At 41.7% G+C, this 16219-nt stretch overlaps 1 protein-coding gene across 1 annotated transcript in view; it reads left to right on the top strand.

Annotated features, from left to right (window-relative positions):
• KIF26B (kinesin family member 26B) overlaps positions 1-16219 on the top strand; it is a 599749-nt gene that overhangs the window by 280356 nt on the left and 303174 nt on the right. The window contains exon 4 of the mRNA XM_036756209.1: positions 3218-3384. Within this exon, the coding sequence (XP_036612104.1) occupies positions 3218-3384 (167 nt within the window). The remainder of the gene's footprint in view (positions 1-3217; positions 3385-16219) is intronic.

Here is a 16219-nt window from a genome sequence, read left to right as displayed (position 1 = left end):
AGATAAAACTAAAAACTAAATAAAACTAAACCAACATATCAACTGGGCAGCAAAGTGGTGCAGTGGATAGAGCATTGGCCTTGGAATCAGGGAGATTCCTCTTCCTGAGTTCAAATCTGAGACACCTACTATAGCTGTATGACCCTGGTCAAGTCACTTAACCCTGTTTGCTTCAGTTTCTTTATCCATAAAGTGAGCTGGAAAAGGAAATGCAAACCACTCCAGTTTCTCTCCCGAGAAAACCCAAACTGGGGTTGTGGATAGTTGGACATGGCTGAAAAATGATTGAATGACTGTCAGAAAGGTTGTGACTTGCCTGTCTTCACCAATCCAGGGCTTTGAACGCAGGTTTCCCTTGACTCCAAATCTAGCATTCTATCGTATATGCTACTATTTCTCTTGCAATGGTCTATGAAGTCCCTCCTAAGCCTGAATCCTGTGAAATGCATCACAATGCTTTGTAAACCCTAAAATGCTATACTGCCAGCCATTATCATTACATTTTATATAGCACTTTGTAGCATCCAAAGTACTGCCACGTACATGTGCCTGCCATTCAAACCTACTTAGCGCTAATCTACCTTTCCGATGTTATTATACATTACTCCTCTTCACGTACTTCAGCCCAACCAGACCAGCCTTCTTGCCATTCCTCACACCTGACAATCCATCTCTGTCTCCAGGCCTTTCCACCGGCTGTCCCCCCATGCCTGGAAAGCATTCTTGCCTAACCTCTGCTACTTAGAGCCCTTAGTATGCTTTGGAGCTCAGTACAAATACCACCTTCTACCTGAGACTATTCCTTATCCATCTAGCCATTAATGCCCTCCACCCCCAGCCATTACATTAGATTTTTTGTAGGTATTTTTATATGAATGTCAAGATATTAGGAGACACCCTGTTTTCTAGAGCTAAAGCCCAGCAAGTAAGCTGTGCCCTGAGCTTAGCATAACAACAATCCTTTGTGCTCACCTTCTGGATGATCTGACTTTCTGGTAAAGTCACGTAATTGTTGTATTGCTCTGACTGGCACCAGGCATTCTCCGAGTTCGGACAAGTTCCGGTCATGAAATCCTGCTATATGTCAAACTTGGCACATTGTGCTGTTACCCCTCATTATCAGGGCTGCAGTTCACTGTGCAGCCATTGGTATAAGTATTGAGATTCCCCCCTCCCCCACTAGGGGTGGGCCTTAGCTCTGGAAAACAGGGTGTCTCCTGATGTCTTAACATGTCCAGGCTGTTTCCTTGGATAGGATGTGAGCTCCTTGAAGGCAAGGACTGCTTCTTTGAATCTAGGGCCTAGAACAATGCCTAGCATAAAGAAGACGATTAATAAATGCTTACTGATTGATTCATGACATCCTTTGATCTCAAAACAACCCAACGACATAGGCAAAGTGAGTATTCTCAACCCCGTTTTACAGATGATGAAGTTACTAGATATTAGATCCTGTATCTTTCTTGTTGTATAGTGCTTAGCGCAGAACTGTCCACAGCTGGATTCTTCATAAATACATCTTAATCATAAGGCAAAAGCTGTGTTCCCCAATTAGTAGCTGTCGCCATCTGTCTGCCTCGCCTCTGCTTGTGTGGAACGTGCTTTTCTTCTGAATCTAGGCAAAGACCCCCCTCCAAGGATAAAAGGGGAAGCCACAGAAATGTTGGGACACAGATTTTAGCCATCCGTGGTACTCAGGCCTCTCAGAGCATAAGGAATGTCTTTCCAAGAGGAGACACGTTGGTTATCCCACGGGGAGCTGACTCTCTATCCCTCCTTGCTCTCCTACTTCTGTAACTTGGATTGAATCTCTTTATGGTGGGCTGAATACGAGGAAATTTACTAAGTGCTCGTAAGCAGGATTGCATTTTGGTGATGCCGAATCTCTCAAAATAGAACCGCAAATTGAAGAACAAGATTTCGAGGCAGCAAAGCCCAGAGTGATGACTACTCTGCTAATGATGAAAAGTACAAATGTCTCTATGTGAGAAGATTAGCAAATGGGGTTCCTTGGCTGGCCTTCTGGCCTGCTCAGTTATAGGGCAAAATCTGTTTCTAATTTGTCCCTTACCCCATTTGTGTTGTCTGGGCAGTTAGATTTTTCTCCTCCTTCAGGGGATTTTACAGGTCTAAGACTTTTTATTGGACTGAATTTCCCTTTTTCATTGGACAGATTTTCATCGTTGTCCTGTGGGCTAAAGTTTCTAACGTAAGGCCTTTTTAGACTCTGGCTGAGGCTTTATTATACTTACAACTGGATTGTGCTTGGAACACAGTAAGCACTTAATAAATGCTTCCTCACTGTGATTAGCACTTCCTAAACATAGATCTTTCCATAAGGTACCACATTTACACATGGAAATAGGGAGGTGTTTTTTTTTTTTAAATCAAAGGAGGCATAGAAAGAGAATCAAGGCAAATTTAGACAGGAGGTTATCCTTTGCCTTCCACAGAGGCTTCCGTTTCTGAATGTAGGGTAGTGCAAAGAAAGAAGAAATAAGTTATCTTAATGTGTCATCTGGATGAAGAAGTTCATTAAACTATTGAAACCCTCCAAGAAAATTCTGGGCAATTGAATTGGTTAAAAAAAAATCACTTCAGTTGCCAAGAGAACTAAGATGGTGCATTTCCTACTTGGTCCCAGCTGAAGACAGAATTTTTCTCCTTTGAATTTTTGGGGGTATGTTATGATAAGAAGCATCAAATTCTTCCTGTTCTTCATTCTCCAACTCATCTTCTTCCTTTGTAAAATTGTGGGTATTTTTAAAAAAATTTTAGTCCCAGGCTTGCACTCTAGAGTGTTTGTGGCCATACCCTGTAAGAAATAAGCTTTGGTTAATGCCACCATGCCTCCTGTGTGTTGTGAAAGAGTGTAGGGAAAATGGTTTGTGCTTTCTCCTCCAAATGGAAGAAAGACCACAGATGTAATTGAAACTTACAATGTCAGGGGGTAATTTTATTCCATTACTTTTAATGAAAATGAGGTTGGCGTCCCAGCGAAAGTGCTACCAAATAGCCCCCTAGAAGCTATGGGCACGTTCACATAACTGAACACACATGGGGAGAATGTGACTCTCTCTTCTCATTCCCTCCCTCCCCCTCCCATTTTCCGGTTCCCACTGGCCCTGCCTGACTGCCCTCACCCAAAGAGATGACAAGAGTGAGGAAGGAAGTAACTGCTCTGTCTAATGAGCCCCGGCCCTCTTTTTGTTGTTAGATTTCCCAGCTGATGACTGAACCTGGACGGGAGGGACTGACAGAAGCTGCCCTGAACCGCTACAATGCAGACAAACCCTCCGTATACAGCTTTCCAGCCTCACACAGCCCCTGTGCTGCCAGTGAAACTTCCCCGGGCACCTCAGTGGCAACGTCCTTCTTTGCCAGGTAAGAGAGGTCTTATGACTTTTTAATCTGTCATGTTAAATCTGCTGGGTCACAGTTGATATGAGTGAGTAAAAGCCCTGGAAGAGGTCCTGGGACCTTTCTTTGGATTCATTCTTTCAGAATGTCCTTCTAAAGATTGTCCTAGCCACAGATGCTCATTTTAGGGGCTTCTTAATGGTTCCTGCTTCCAGATGGTTTCTTTGTGGTACAGAATACATGGTTGTAAATATTTACACTCCAGTTTTTGCCCCTGGTGTGTTCAGTTGTCATATTCCACCTATTGATCCAGGTAAACATCTGTATTATCCAATACAAATAGGGAATAAATGTGTGATTTCACTGAGATAGACAACTCTCAATTAAAGAAGGGGCAGCTAAGTGACTCGGTGGAAAGAGTGCCAGGTTTAGAGTAAGGAAGACTCATCTCCATGAGTTCAAATTTGACCTCAGATACTTATTAGCCATGTGACCTTAAGCAAGTCACTTCACCCTGTTTGCCTCAGTTTCCTTGTCTGTAAAATGTACTGAAGGAAGAAATAGTAAACCACTCCAGTATCTTTGCCAAGAAAACCCCTATACTTTTTAAGCCACTCGACTTCCAGTCTGAGGCTCTGCTTTGTTATTAAACCTTTTCTAAATTACATTTAGAAAAATTTATTGAGTTTCTGACTTATCCCTAGGAAATGTTACATAGCATTTCTTGTTCTCCTTGAATATGGTGCCCATTGGAAGAGGAAGGGGTGGTGTTCAGCAGATGTGGGAGGCCAATAAGAGGGAAGCAGGGGATGGCAAGAACATTGACTTGATGGGTATGTGGACTCTGTGGAAGGAATTGCTTATGTTTTGTGCTATTATGCTATTGCCCCTTGTACACTTAGGTCAACTCCAAGGTGGGGTAAGGATATATACATATATATATATATGTATGTGTCTATATGTATGTATGTGTGTGTGTGTGTGTGTATGCACACACACACATACATATATGCAGCGGCCGTAGGTGTTATGAGCTATGGGGTTGAAACTTTGTGAACAAAGATACCTGAATGTTCCTTAGCCCCCCTGAGCAGAGAAGCCAAGATTCATGAGAAACAAAGACAGGGAGTCTCAAGTCTCAGCATGGTATCCAATGGATAGAAAAGTTTATGGGGGAATGCCTTATAGACAATTGTGGCTAATAGAAGGAATAATGATGATGATGATGATACATAATAACACACACATGTCGTTGTTGAGTCATTTTCAGTCATGTCTGACTCTTTGTGGTCCCATTTGGGGTTTGCTTGGCAGAAAAACTAGAGTGGTTCCTTTTCTAGCTCACTTTACAGATGAGGAAACTGAGGTAAACAGGGTTACGTGACTTGCCCAGGGTCACACAGCCAGTAAGTGTTTGAGGCCAGATTTGAACTTAGGCAGAAGAGTCTTCCTGACTCCAGGACCAGCACTTTATCCACTTTGTCACCTATATACACATACATACCTACATATACACACATAAGGAACTATAGTAATTATTATTGTGGTTGTTTGTTGTTGTAATTTCCTCATCCAGAGTTTACACCAATGAGATCATAGGTCTGGACTACTTTAGTGCTTACCTGTTAAGGTAAAGGCATTTTCCTTTTTTTTTTTTGACAGCTAGGTAGCTCAGTGGATAGAGCCCTGCACCCGGAGTCAGGCAGACCTGAATTTAAATTCAGCCTTAGATACTTATTAGCTCTGTGACCTTGGGCAAGTCACTTTACCTTTATCTACCTTAGTTTCCTCATCTGTAAAATGGTGGTTGTGAGGATGAAGTGAGATATTTGTAAAGTGCTTTGGAAGCCTTAATGCTATATAAATATTGTTGTTTTTGATATTTAATAATGTAATGTAATTAATGGTCAATAATTTAAATATTCAATATTTTATCTAAAATGTTATAATCTGTAATAATTACTATTATTATTATGTGTGTGTATGCATATGTGTAGGCACGCAGATATGTGTATATGTGTGTTATATTATTTCCTCACTCAGAATTCATATCACTGAGATCATAGGTCTGGACTATCAAGGCTGTAATGATTAGAAAACATTGTGTGTGTGTGTGTGTGTGTGTATCTGATCTCAGACCTTCCTGTGTGACCTTGGACAAGTCCCTTACCCTTTGCCTGCCTCAGTTCTCTCAACTGTAAAGTGGGGGTAATATAGGACCTACCTCCCAAGGATTGGCGTGAGATATTTGTAAGGTATTTAGCATGGTACCTGGCATATAGTGGGTGCTAAATAAATGTTTATTCCATGCCCTTCCCCCTACGTGGTGCTGTCATCGTTCCTCTTTGAGTACAAAGGATGAATAGCACATGTGAACATCTTTACACACATGTACATATAAACACATCTCTTCTGGGCCTCTCATGGGCCCAGTGAGGTAAGTGCCATTGGTGGTCCTGAGTTCACCAGATTTCAGCGGCTTGCAGGTGATCACTCAGATACTGGGTGTGGGAAGCAGAATTCAAAGGCAGCCCTGCTTTCTGCTGCAGTCTCCTCTTTGTCCACTCCCTGAAGCTGCCACTGAGCAGCCAAGGAATCCTGGAGTAGGGTTAAACAATAGATTACTAAACTCCTGGGCAAACGGGGAACTACAAAAGAACAGGTTGGAGAACTGCTGACTGGAAAACAAAGGGCCTGATTGAGGACAGACTTTACATTAATCTGGAAGGTTTTACAAGCAAGCAAACAAAAGAATGGAGAAGTGACTGGTTGCCAAGGATCTTCCCCTAAGTCTTCTTTCTTTTGTCCAGACAAACAGGCCAGGGGGAAAACAGCGACACTTGACCTGGAGGATTTGCTGAAGGCTGGGAGGAGAGAGTGGGGAAGGTGCTGGGCTGTCAAGGAGAGGTCGGGAGCCTGGGAATGCTAAGATGCTTTCAGTGCCTGGACAGAGCACTTAAGCTGATGGGAAACCAACCTGCTGAGTTCTCAATTGTTGGGGCTTGTTAGATGAGCTTTCAGATAGCTAGGGAGGCTCTCTAGGGCTGCATAAATCCTGATGGACTCTTTATTATTTGGTGAGTTCTGACAGTGTGCTTGGTCTTTCGTGGAGCGAGGCATTAATAGCATATGGTGTGTGCTCAAAAGGCTTACAATCAACCATGAGGAAGAGTGCCATTTGAAAAGGGTCATCCTTGGTATTTATTCAGAGCGTTTAATCCCACAAGCTTCAAGTGCCCTTGCATCATTAAAACTTGGGCATCACACCTCCCTGGGGAGGGAATAAATGCGAATAAACACATTTCTTCTTGCCAGGTGCGAGGCAATACACAGAAATGAAATGATTTGACCAATGTTATGCAGAAAGTTCACCTCAGAGCCAGGAATGTATCTGATCTCCTTGAATCGGTCTATTACATCTACCGGCTGCGTTTATCCTGTCAGCCACCTGAGTTCAGTCTGGAGGAGACATTATCTTTAGCTGAACCAAAGAGCTGTTCTGTATTGATAGTGGCTAGGAATTGGTAGCAGTAAGACCTGAATCAGAGTGGAGGGTCAAGAAAGTGCAGACGCTAAACTAAATTCTTCTGGAAAACAATAAGATGTTGTTTGGGGCAGCTAGGTGGAGCAGTGGATAGAGTGCTGGGCCTGGAGTCAGGAAGACTTACCTTCCTGAGTTCAAACCTGGCCTCAGATACTTGCTAGCTATGTGACTCTGGGCAAGTGACTTAATCCTGTTTGCCTCAGTTTCCTCATCTGTAAGATAATCTGGAGGAAGAAGTGGCAAACCACTTATCTCTGCCAAGAAAACCCCAAATGAGGTCACAAAGAGTTGGATGTGACTGAATTGAAACAACAACAAAGAGATGTCATATTAAATTTTGGAGCATTTTAAAGGAATCTTTCAGGATCAAGCCTATTCTCCTCTCTTTTAGTTTCTCCTATGTGATCTCAGTGAGGAGAAAAGAAAGCTTTCTGTATGACAGTGTGTGACACATGTTTCCTAACCCACGATTAGGAAACAGGGACGACACACTTGTTATCTGGTCTGTTTGATGGACAGATAAGCTGTGCATCATTGTAGATGCTGAGAGCATCATTAAATACCTTAGAGCTGTACTGGCACATTTGACACTACCTGTGAGACTCTGGGAAAGACATTGAACATTTCTGGGCCTCGGTATTCTCATCTGTAAAATGAGAAGGAGGGACTAGACAACTCCCAGGGTCTAAATCTGTGATCCAATGATTTGACTCAGAGCATAGCTAAATCCAGGACCCAGGAAGACATTTAATAACAAGATTTTGACATTCAGTACTACCTTCTGAGTGAGAACCACGGTCAGTGGAAGACTAGGAATATTTGTCTGGTACAGTGTCTTCTGTGTGATAAACATTCAATAAACATATTGAAATGAGGAAAGAGATGGAAGAACACTGGATTTTGAATTGGAAGACATGGGTCCTGATTCTGACTTTGATTCTTACTGTGTCTGTGGCCTTGGCCAATTCACTCAAATTCTTTAAACCTAAGTTTTCTCAACTGCAAAATGTTGGGATTGATCTGTTCATCTGGGGAGCATAGTGGATAGAGTGCTGACTTAGGAGTCAGGGAGACCTGAATTAGATTCTTGCCTCAGACATTTATAGTGGTGGGACCTGGGCAAATCTTTTAACCTCTCCTAGCCTCAGTTTCTCCATTTAAAAATGGGGATAATAATAACTTTACTTCACAGGGTTGTTGTGAGGATGAAATGAGCTGTAAAACACTTTGCAGATCTTAAAGTGCCATAGAAATGTTAGTTGCCATCATCATCATCATCACTTTGGAATCTTGGGAATGAATGAATAAATGGGGAGCACAATGGGGGCTAAGAGGGTATCTGCAAAAAGTGATATTCTAACAGGGAGTGTGGCAAGGATTGCTCAGCCACAGACCATATGCAATACAGTCAAAGATCTAGTCTCATTTTCCTTAATATTTTTATTCTTTTACCTGGAAAAAATACTGAGCAAACCTTTCTATAGCTTCATTTTCTAAATCTGAAAAATAGGAATCCTAATCCTGAACCATTGATGAGGAATGAATGGTTTCACCCTACGTCCTGTACCTCTTTGAACCTCCTGTGACAAATTTTGAAAATGGTGTTTTTTACCACTTTCCACAATGGTATCATGGTGTTTTGCCAACACCATCTTGAGCTCCTTTGCTATGGAATTGAAAGGACCCTAATTCAAACAAGCAAGCACAAACAAACAAAAAAAAGACAGCAGAAAATAAAAAGGAATGTATTGGCAGTGTTTGATTAACTCCTGAATTCTTCTGGACTCAGAGGTTGACTGAGGGACCCACATATAGCTGGTTGTGGAATCATGATGTTTCCCAATAGGGAAATTCCCTTGAGATGATTCCAATAAACAGTTATATAATCAGGAGGGTGATTTTTCACATTGGTTGAAAGTTCTTCTTGGGCATAGTTTTCCATGTAAAGTACTTTGCACAGCAGATGCAGAAAATTCAGTCCATTTCAATATATCACTTCAGTTGCCAAGAGAACGAAGATGGTACATTTCCCACTTGGTCCCACCTGGGATCAGTGGTTGCTCTCTTCAAGGAACTTACATTCTATTGGTTAGGGGGAGGGAGAATAGGAAGTATAAGAGTGAGATTCACTGAAGACCAAATCAGTGAGATTCCCTGAAAATCTAATACTTGAATTTCTACAGGATTTGTGATTTTGACACCAAGGCCAGTCCCTCTCTAACTTAGAAGATGGCCTATGTAAATTACCATGGCCTAAAATTTCTTCTACCCTCTTTTCAACATGGTGATAAGCCTTTCCAAACCTAGTGAACTCAGGGTTTAAGTGGAGTGATTGGGAGAGGGTTTTTAGAACCATGTTCTCCTGATGGATTGCTTGGAATCCTTGGAAACAAAATATACCTTCTGATAGCATTCCATCTTCATATTGATTCTGCTTTTGTGTTATTTATTCATAGTGAAAATGAGAAACTAGGGAGCACTTTAACCCACCAATCTGGGTTCAAAACAAAGGTTTCAAAATTAGCTAAAACAACCAATTTGTCCACAAGCTTGTAAAATGTACCTGATGCTGTCTCATCAGATTAACTCTCTGTTGGGTGTTGAGACATCAGCTGTTGGGACAAAAGCAGCTTGAAACCTGATGTAGTCAGAGCCCTGTGTTTACACAAACCCACTCTTGTTGGGCCCATGCCTATTTCTGTGTAGTCTAGTAGAAAAACAGGACCTGCTCTTTCCCATCAAAGGACTGATACCCTTGGGTTCTGATAGGGGCATGTCTTGTGTCATTGTCATATGCTACATATATCGACAGAATCATTAGTAAGAGCGAGGCTATGCTGTGTAGGCCAGAAGAAACTGAGAATGGGATCTCTTTTTTTAGCAGCTTCTCCCTCCCTCTAGTACATTTCTGTGTTCTACTCTAGATCTGAGCTTACAAAAGAGTACCTTAAGGGCACATGCCATTAGAGAGAAACTCATCCACCGTTGGAAGGAAAACAAGCTAAATGAATTGGCCCAGTATGTACCAAATCCCCATGGGCTGGGCATTTCACAATGGAGAGAAGGAGTCCTGGCAGCCAAGACTGAATCAGTATGAGAGAAACTGAGGTCCTAGGGTCTGATATAATTAGTGGTTTTCTGCTGGTTGATTGTCTTCATTTAGTGTTTCTTTAGAGGTCAAGTTCAGCTCCTGCTTTACAAATGAGGAAACTGAGGCCCAAAGGGGACTCAACAGCTGATATTTTGTCCCCCAAATGTTTGATCATTATTTTTCTCTTCTGTCTTAGTAAGTGATTAGTAGTAGGTCCCTTGTAAAATATTTTAAGACCATCAATTATTATATCTCTCCCCACCTGTACTTAGGCTTGTGGACCTAACTATACTTATTTCTTAGTCTCCACAGCCCCTTAACCTCCCTTTCATTCCTCAGAAACCTGTTGTTCTCCTTTGGACTTTATCCAATTTTTTTCAACTTTTAAAATTCTAAAAAAATTTTACATTTTTTTATTACTCAAGACTTACTCTAGAGTCCGAGATGTGTCCCCTTCTGGGATGGAATATTAGTTGATTCAAAAAAATATAAGCTAAAAGCACTGCCATTTATTGTTACTTTTTGACTTGTGTGTTGCTAGTTTTTTTTTTTTTTGCTTTTGTTGTATCTAAAGTTCCACTTTCTTCTAAGCATATAAATTTGCACAACATTGAGATTAAATTTTCAAGCAAATTTTTATAGTATAGTTTGTTGATTTTTGGTAAATTTCTTTAAATATTTTCCTTGTGAAAATGCTGTTTGTCAGTTTTTAAAAAAAACATACCCATACCCCAAGATCCTTTGCTGTTACTAGGCTTCGACTTTTCATATTGCTTCTTGTCTTCAATTCCCTCATTCATTCATTCATTCATTCATCTATCTTTCTATCTTTTTATTTATTTATTTGTTTGTTTGTTTATTTTGCTTTTTGGCTGGGCAATTGGGGTTAAGTGACTTGCCCAAGGTCACACAGCTAGTATATGTGTCAAGTGTCTAAGGTCGAATTTGAAATCAGGTCCTCCTGACTCCGGGGCTGGTGCTCTACTCACTGCGTCATCTAGCTGCCCCCCCTTTTAATTCCTTTATTTATAGTACATTCTCTCAATATTGGCCCAACTTTTTAAAACCTGAACTATGATTTCACTGGTATTGTAATTGGTGTATTTTGTGGTGAGGAAGCTCCCTCTACCAATGAAGCTCCACAGGTGCCCTTCAGCTTGCCCATGATTTGCCCATGGGCCCACTGTTGATTGGTATAGTGGATATATTGCTGGGCTTGGAGTCAGGAACACTTGGGCTTCAATTCTGCCTTTGACATTTACCAGTTGTGTGACTCTGGGCAATTCACATAACCTTTTTCAGCTTTAGTTCCGCCATGGGCAAAATAGGGATAGTAACAGTAGCAAACTCACAGAAAGTTTGTGATGATCAAATGATATCAAGTACTTTGTAACCCTTAAAACCTTATTTGAATGGTAACTTGTTATACTGTATCAAAGATAGATTTTGAACTCAGGTCTTTCTCACTGTAAGCCTACTCTCTCTCCTTGGCCTTATTAAATTCTATTTTGGAATTTTGCACGGCAAGTTAGGTAGCATGTGGGTAGATGGATAGAAAGTTGGACCTGGAATCAGAAAGATCTGAGTTCAAATATTGCCTTAGACACTTACTAGCTGTGTAACCGCGGGCAAGTTACTTAATTTCTTTCTGCCTCTGTTTTCTCATCTGTTGAATGGGGATGATAACACACCTACCTCCCGGGTTGCTGGGAGGAGAAAATGAGACAGTATTTATAAAGTACTTTGCAAACCTTGAAGATCTCTATTATTATGTAATCCCATTTCACTTTATCTGGGAACTCTTCCTCTGAGAAGCCAAGAGAGTTCAGCCTTTTTTTTTAAATAAATTATCTTTTGTATGCTATTTCATAAATGTGCAAGGCCCTGGGCTTGGGTTCCCTTGATAAAGAAAGAGAGGTGTAAAGTTGAGTTTTCAAATCCCTGTCCATTTAGGGGCACTCCCCAATTCACTTCCTAGGGTATCGATTTGCTCCGCTTGGTCTTTTTCTCTTTCCTGACAAGATCTGCCTTGCTTCCCTTCACTGATTCTTTTTACCTGCATCCAAAAGGATTCTATTTTTAGGGGTTGGCCTTATTCTTTTTTGTCCCTGCATGCTTTCCATGGCTTCTTCCACCTTCTCTTTCTAAGCCCCCATGGAGAATTTACATAAGAGCTTTCTCCAAGGAACCTGAGCAGGGCAATTATCTAACTGATCTTCCCTTTGTCCTTTTGAAGCAGGAGGGAGTTGGGGAATCAACCCAGTGAACCAGTGGTTTGGGGCAAAGTGGGGCTAAGAACACAAAAGCTCTTGAATCTCAAGATCTAATTGTAAAACTTAATGCTTTTTCTGTGAACCACCTTATGGGGCCCCCACTTAGCAGGGCTTAGCTGTATTTGCATTTTTCCAGGCAAAATCCTCTGACACTGAATATAGTCACAGAAGAGTTCTGTCCTAAAAAAAAAGTCATTTCCATGGCTGAGGTGACAGCTAGCCCCGGTAAACAGTGTTCAATCTGGGTACAATTCATTCTCTTCATTAATAATCTTATGTAACAAAAGCTCTCTCTCTTCCATGGTCCAGTAACAGTCCTTTTCTACAAAGCCTAAGGAAGGCCTCTATTGTGAGACTGTTGCTTTCAGTTCCCAGAGGGAATAGGAGGGCTGAGCAATTAACTCTCAAAAACTTACCTGTCTCTGTAAATCATCCAGTTCCACCAACATTTATAAGGTATCTACTACGTGCAAGTCTGGAGAGGTTGCATCTTCAGTGCTTCTTAAACTGTGGGTCGTGACCCCATATGGGGTAGTGACAAATTTGGCAACAGTAAAAGGTTTCTGAATGGGCAATGACCAAAAATTAATTAAAAATCAAGCAGTAACGAATCCAAGATGTTTCTGGCAGCGCTTGTCTGTGTTGCATCCTGCAACTTTACTGCAGCCTTGGTTCTGAACACAGAGCAGGTGCACTTTGCACTGCGCATGCCCTTGGGCCATGCAGTGCCAACCAATGCTGTCCAAAAGTGAAAAGGTGTACCAAGTGGAAAAAGTTCCAGAAACCCTGGTATAGAGCATTGGCCTTAAATAATAGTAGTATCGATGACAATGAACATTTATGTAGTTGCTTACTGTGTGTCAGGCACAGTGCTAAATGCTTTGTACTTAACATCTCATTTGATCCTTACAACAACCCTGAGAGGTAAGTGCTATCATTTATCCCTGTTTTTACAGATGAGGAAACTGAGGCAAATAGGAGTTAAATGACATCATATAGCTAGGATGTGTCAGAAGTCAAATTTGAACTCAGGTCTTCCTGACTCTGTGTCCTGATACTGTATCCCCTGCACCTCCTAGTTACTCTGAAGAAATGAAAGCCAGGAAGAACTGGGTTCAAGTCCCATCTTTGACACATTCTGGAGGTATGACATGATGCAAGTCATCTCCTGTCCCTGTGTGAAACTGATGAAGTCAGTCTACACTGATGAACATGATAGGTCCCATTAAAGATATATAATATATATTATGTATTATATAAAATATTATATGTTTTTCATATCTATCTCTATCTGGATATGTGAAAAGTATTCTGCTTGGGCCTGGGGAAACAAAACAAAACAACAAAAAATAGTCCCTTCCCTCAAGGAGCTTAATCTACATAGAATCACAGAAATAAAACTGGTGGGATATTAAATATCATATTATTTCAGAAAATTACATGATATTTAATTATATCAGATTGCTTACAATACCAGATTATGTGTAATATCATTACATACAATATAAGTTGAGAAAGGGGGAAACGCTAACAACTTGGGGGATAAGAAAAGGGTTTTTATATTGGAGGCAGAACCTGAGATGAACTTTGAAGGAAGCTAAAGACTGTAAGAGGTGGAGATTAGGAGGGAGTATATTCTAGGCATGGAGGAAGACAAGCCCATGTAATGGGATGAAAAAGCAGGCAATAGAATGATGAGCATATTGGCTGGTCAGCATTGAATGTATCCATTACCACAAAAACTGTCCAAGGCTTCCTAACCAAAGATGAAAATGAAATTGTGTTTCTGAGGATCATTAATCTCTTTACTGGTGCAGATTACAGCCCATTCATCTGTGCCTTTTTGTCCTGTGTAATCCTAGTCTAAGTCTTCCTAGAAATCCTTCCTTTGTGATATACCCAAGGTCCTGGTGGCCTTCATCTGGCTCCTGTGTTGTCTGCCTTTATCAGACTGTAAGCTCCTCAAGACAAGGGACCAATTTTTATTTTTGTATCCCTCAATGCTTGGCAGATAGTGAGCACTTAATAAATGTCCATCCTTTCTCCCTTCCTCCCTCCCTTCCTCCCTCCCTTCCTCCCTCCCTCCCTTTTCTTCCTCCCTCCCTCCCTTCCTCCCTCCCTTCCTCCCTCCCTTCCTTCCTCCCTCCCTCCCTCCCTTCTTCCCTCCCTCCCTTCCTTCCTTCCTTCCTTCCTTCCTTCCTCCCTCCCTTCCTTCCTTCCTTCCTCCCTCCCTCCCTTCCTTTCTTCCTTTCTTCCTCCCTCCCTGCATTCCTCCCTTTCCTTCCTCCCTCCCTCCCTCCCTTCCTTTCTTCCTTCCTTCTTTCCTCCCTCCCTTCCTTCCTCCCTTCCTCCCTTCCTTCCTCCCTCCCTTCCTGCCTTCCTTCCTTCCTCCCTCCCTTCCTTTCTTCCTCCCTCCATTCCTCCCTTCCTTCCTCCTTTCCTCCCTCCCTCCTTCTTTCCCTCCCTCCCTCCTTCCTTTAATTGCTGAGCAATCTCACTTTGACTGAGGCAATGCCCATTCAGCGATTAGGGCAGATTAAGGAGTTAGCCAAGGGATGGCTCCTCTTCTCCCAGTTTGATTTTGTCATATCCTTATACCAGACCATAAACTCCATGCTAAGCTTTATAAATTACAGTTTCAGATTTAGAAATAGAAGGGATCTCAGAGAATGAATCTGATTTGCTCATTTTTCAGCTGAGGCCAGAGAAGTTAAGTGACATACCTAATGTCATGTGAGTAGTAAATGGCAGAACCCGTATTGAACCCAGGCCCCTGCCCATCTTCTGTTGAACCAGGCGGCCTTTCTAGTAGGCGCTCAATACATATTGGGTGAATTAGAAAATGATTTCCATCTTGCCTACTTCCTTGCTTCTCTTGCCCTCACCAGTTCTTTCCTATATACTCATCCTTCGCCTGAGATAACGTTATTTCTGCCATTTCGCCAGATTTCTCTTTCCCCCCTTTTTAAAGTCCAGTCATCCCTCCCATTATGCTTCTTCTCATAAAGCCTATGCTTTATGTATGTAGAGTCAGAAGATCCCTTCCAGTTCAGTTAGTCCAACCCTTTGATTTTACAGATGAAACAAGGGAGGTGTAGCATGGTTAAATGATCTCTCCAATATCACCCAATATCATAAATCTGAGATTTGTCCTCTGCCTTCAAATCCCATGATTTTTTTCCACTGCAACACCCTATCTCCTTCCCGTTCTTCCCCAGATTGAGTAGCAATCATCAAATCCTTAGGTTGGACAGGCTGCAATTGTCCCTTAGGAACACTTGCCTTTGGAAGCAAACATCCAACATGTAAGGTTTCAAGTTTGTTCTTGGCTGGTTAGAGCTCAGTTTTTCTTAGAAAAGGGTTTCTTAGAAAAGAAAGCTCCTTTCCCACTCATGCATATTGATGAGGTATATAAGAATCTTTAGTTATAGAGGAATTGTAGCCACATGGATCCAGTTTCCCTTTAAAACATCCATAGGTGTCAATGTGAAAGGAACATAGAGCAGTAGCCAAAAACATCAATTTCATCAGATTGCACACCCAAAGGAAAACAACTTGGGGTGTCTGTGGCATAAAAAAGCATCCCTCCTTGCTTGAGGGACTGGTAGGAGGCCATGTAAGGGAAAGTGCCAGCAACATGGTCTCTAATATTACTCTTCCCCCTGCCCTTTTTTTTGAATCCTACAAACTTGGCAAATTGATGCCCGTAAGATCCTTAGGAATATCTAATACCTGACGCCAACGACCTCCAGGTCCACTCTGTTTCAAGATTTGGGTAAACATATGTGTAAGTCTTTGATGTCCAGCCTGTAACAAAAATGCCATTCATGTCTTGGAACTAGCTGGATCTTGCTGGCAATCCAGGTTAATAAAAACAGTCAGTGTTTGCAGCCCCCTCCCCTTCTCATGCTACAGGCAAATGTGCAGAATGGGGGCATTCTCAGATTAAAC

This window comes from Trichosurus vulpecula, chromosome 4 (assembly GCF_011100635.1).
Source record: "Trichosurus vulpecula isolate mTriVul1 chromosome 4, mTriVul1.pri, whole genome shotgun sequence".
In the NCBI taxonomy this organism is placed as follows: Eukaryota; Metazoa; Chordata; class Mammalia; order Diprotodontia; family Phalangeridae; genus Trichosurus; species Trichosurus vulpecula.
The sequence above is the reverse complement of the archived record's forward strand: the minus strand, read 5'-3'. Positions and strand labels throughout refer to the sequence as shown.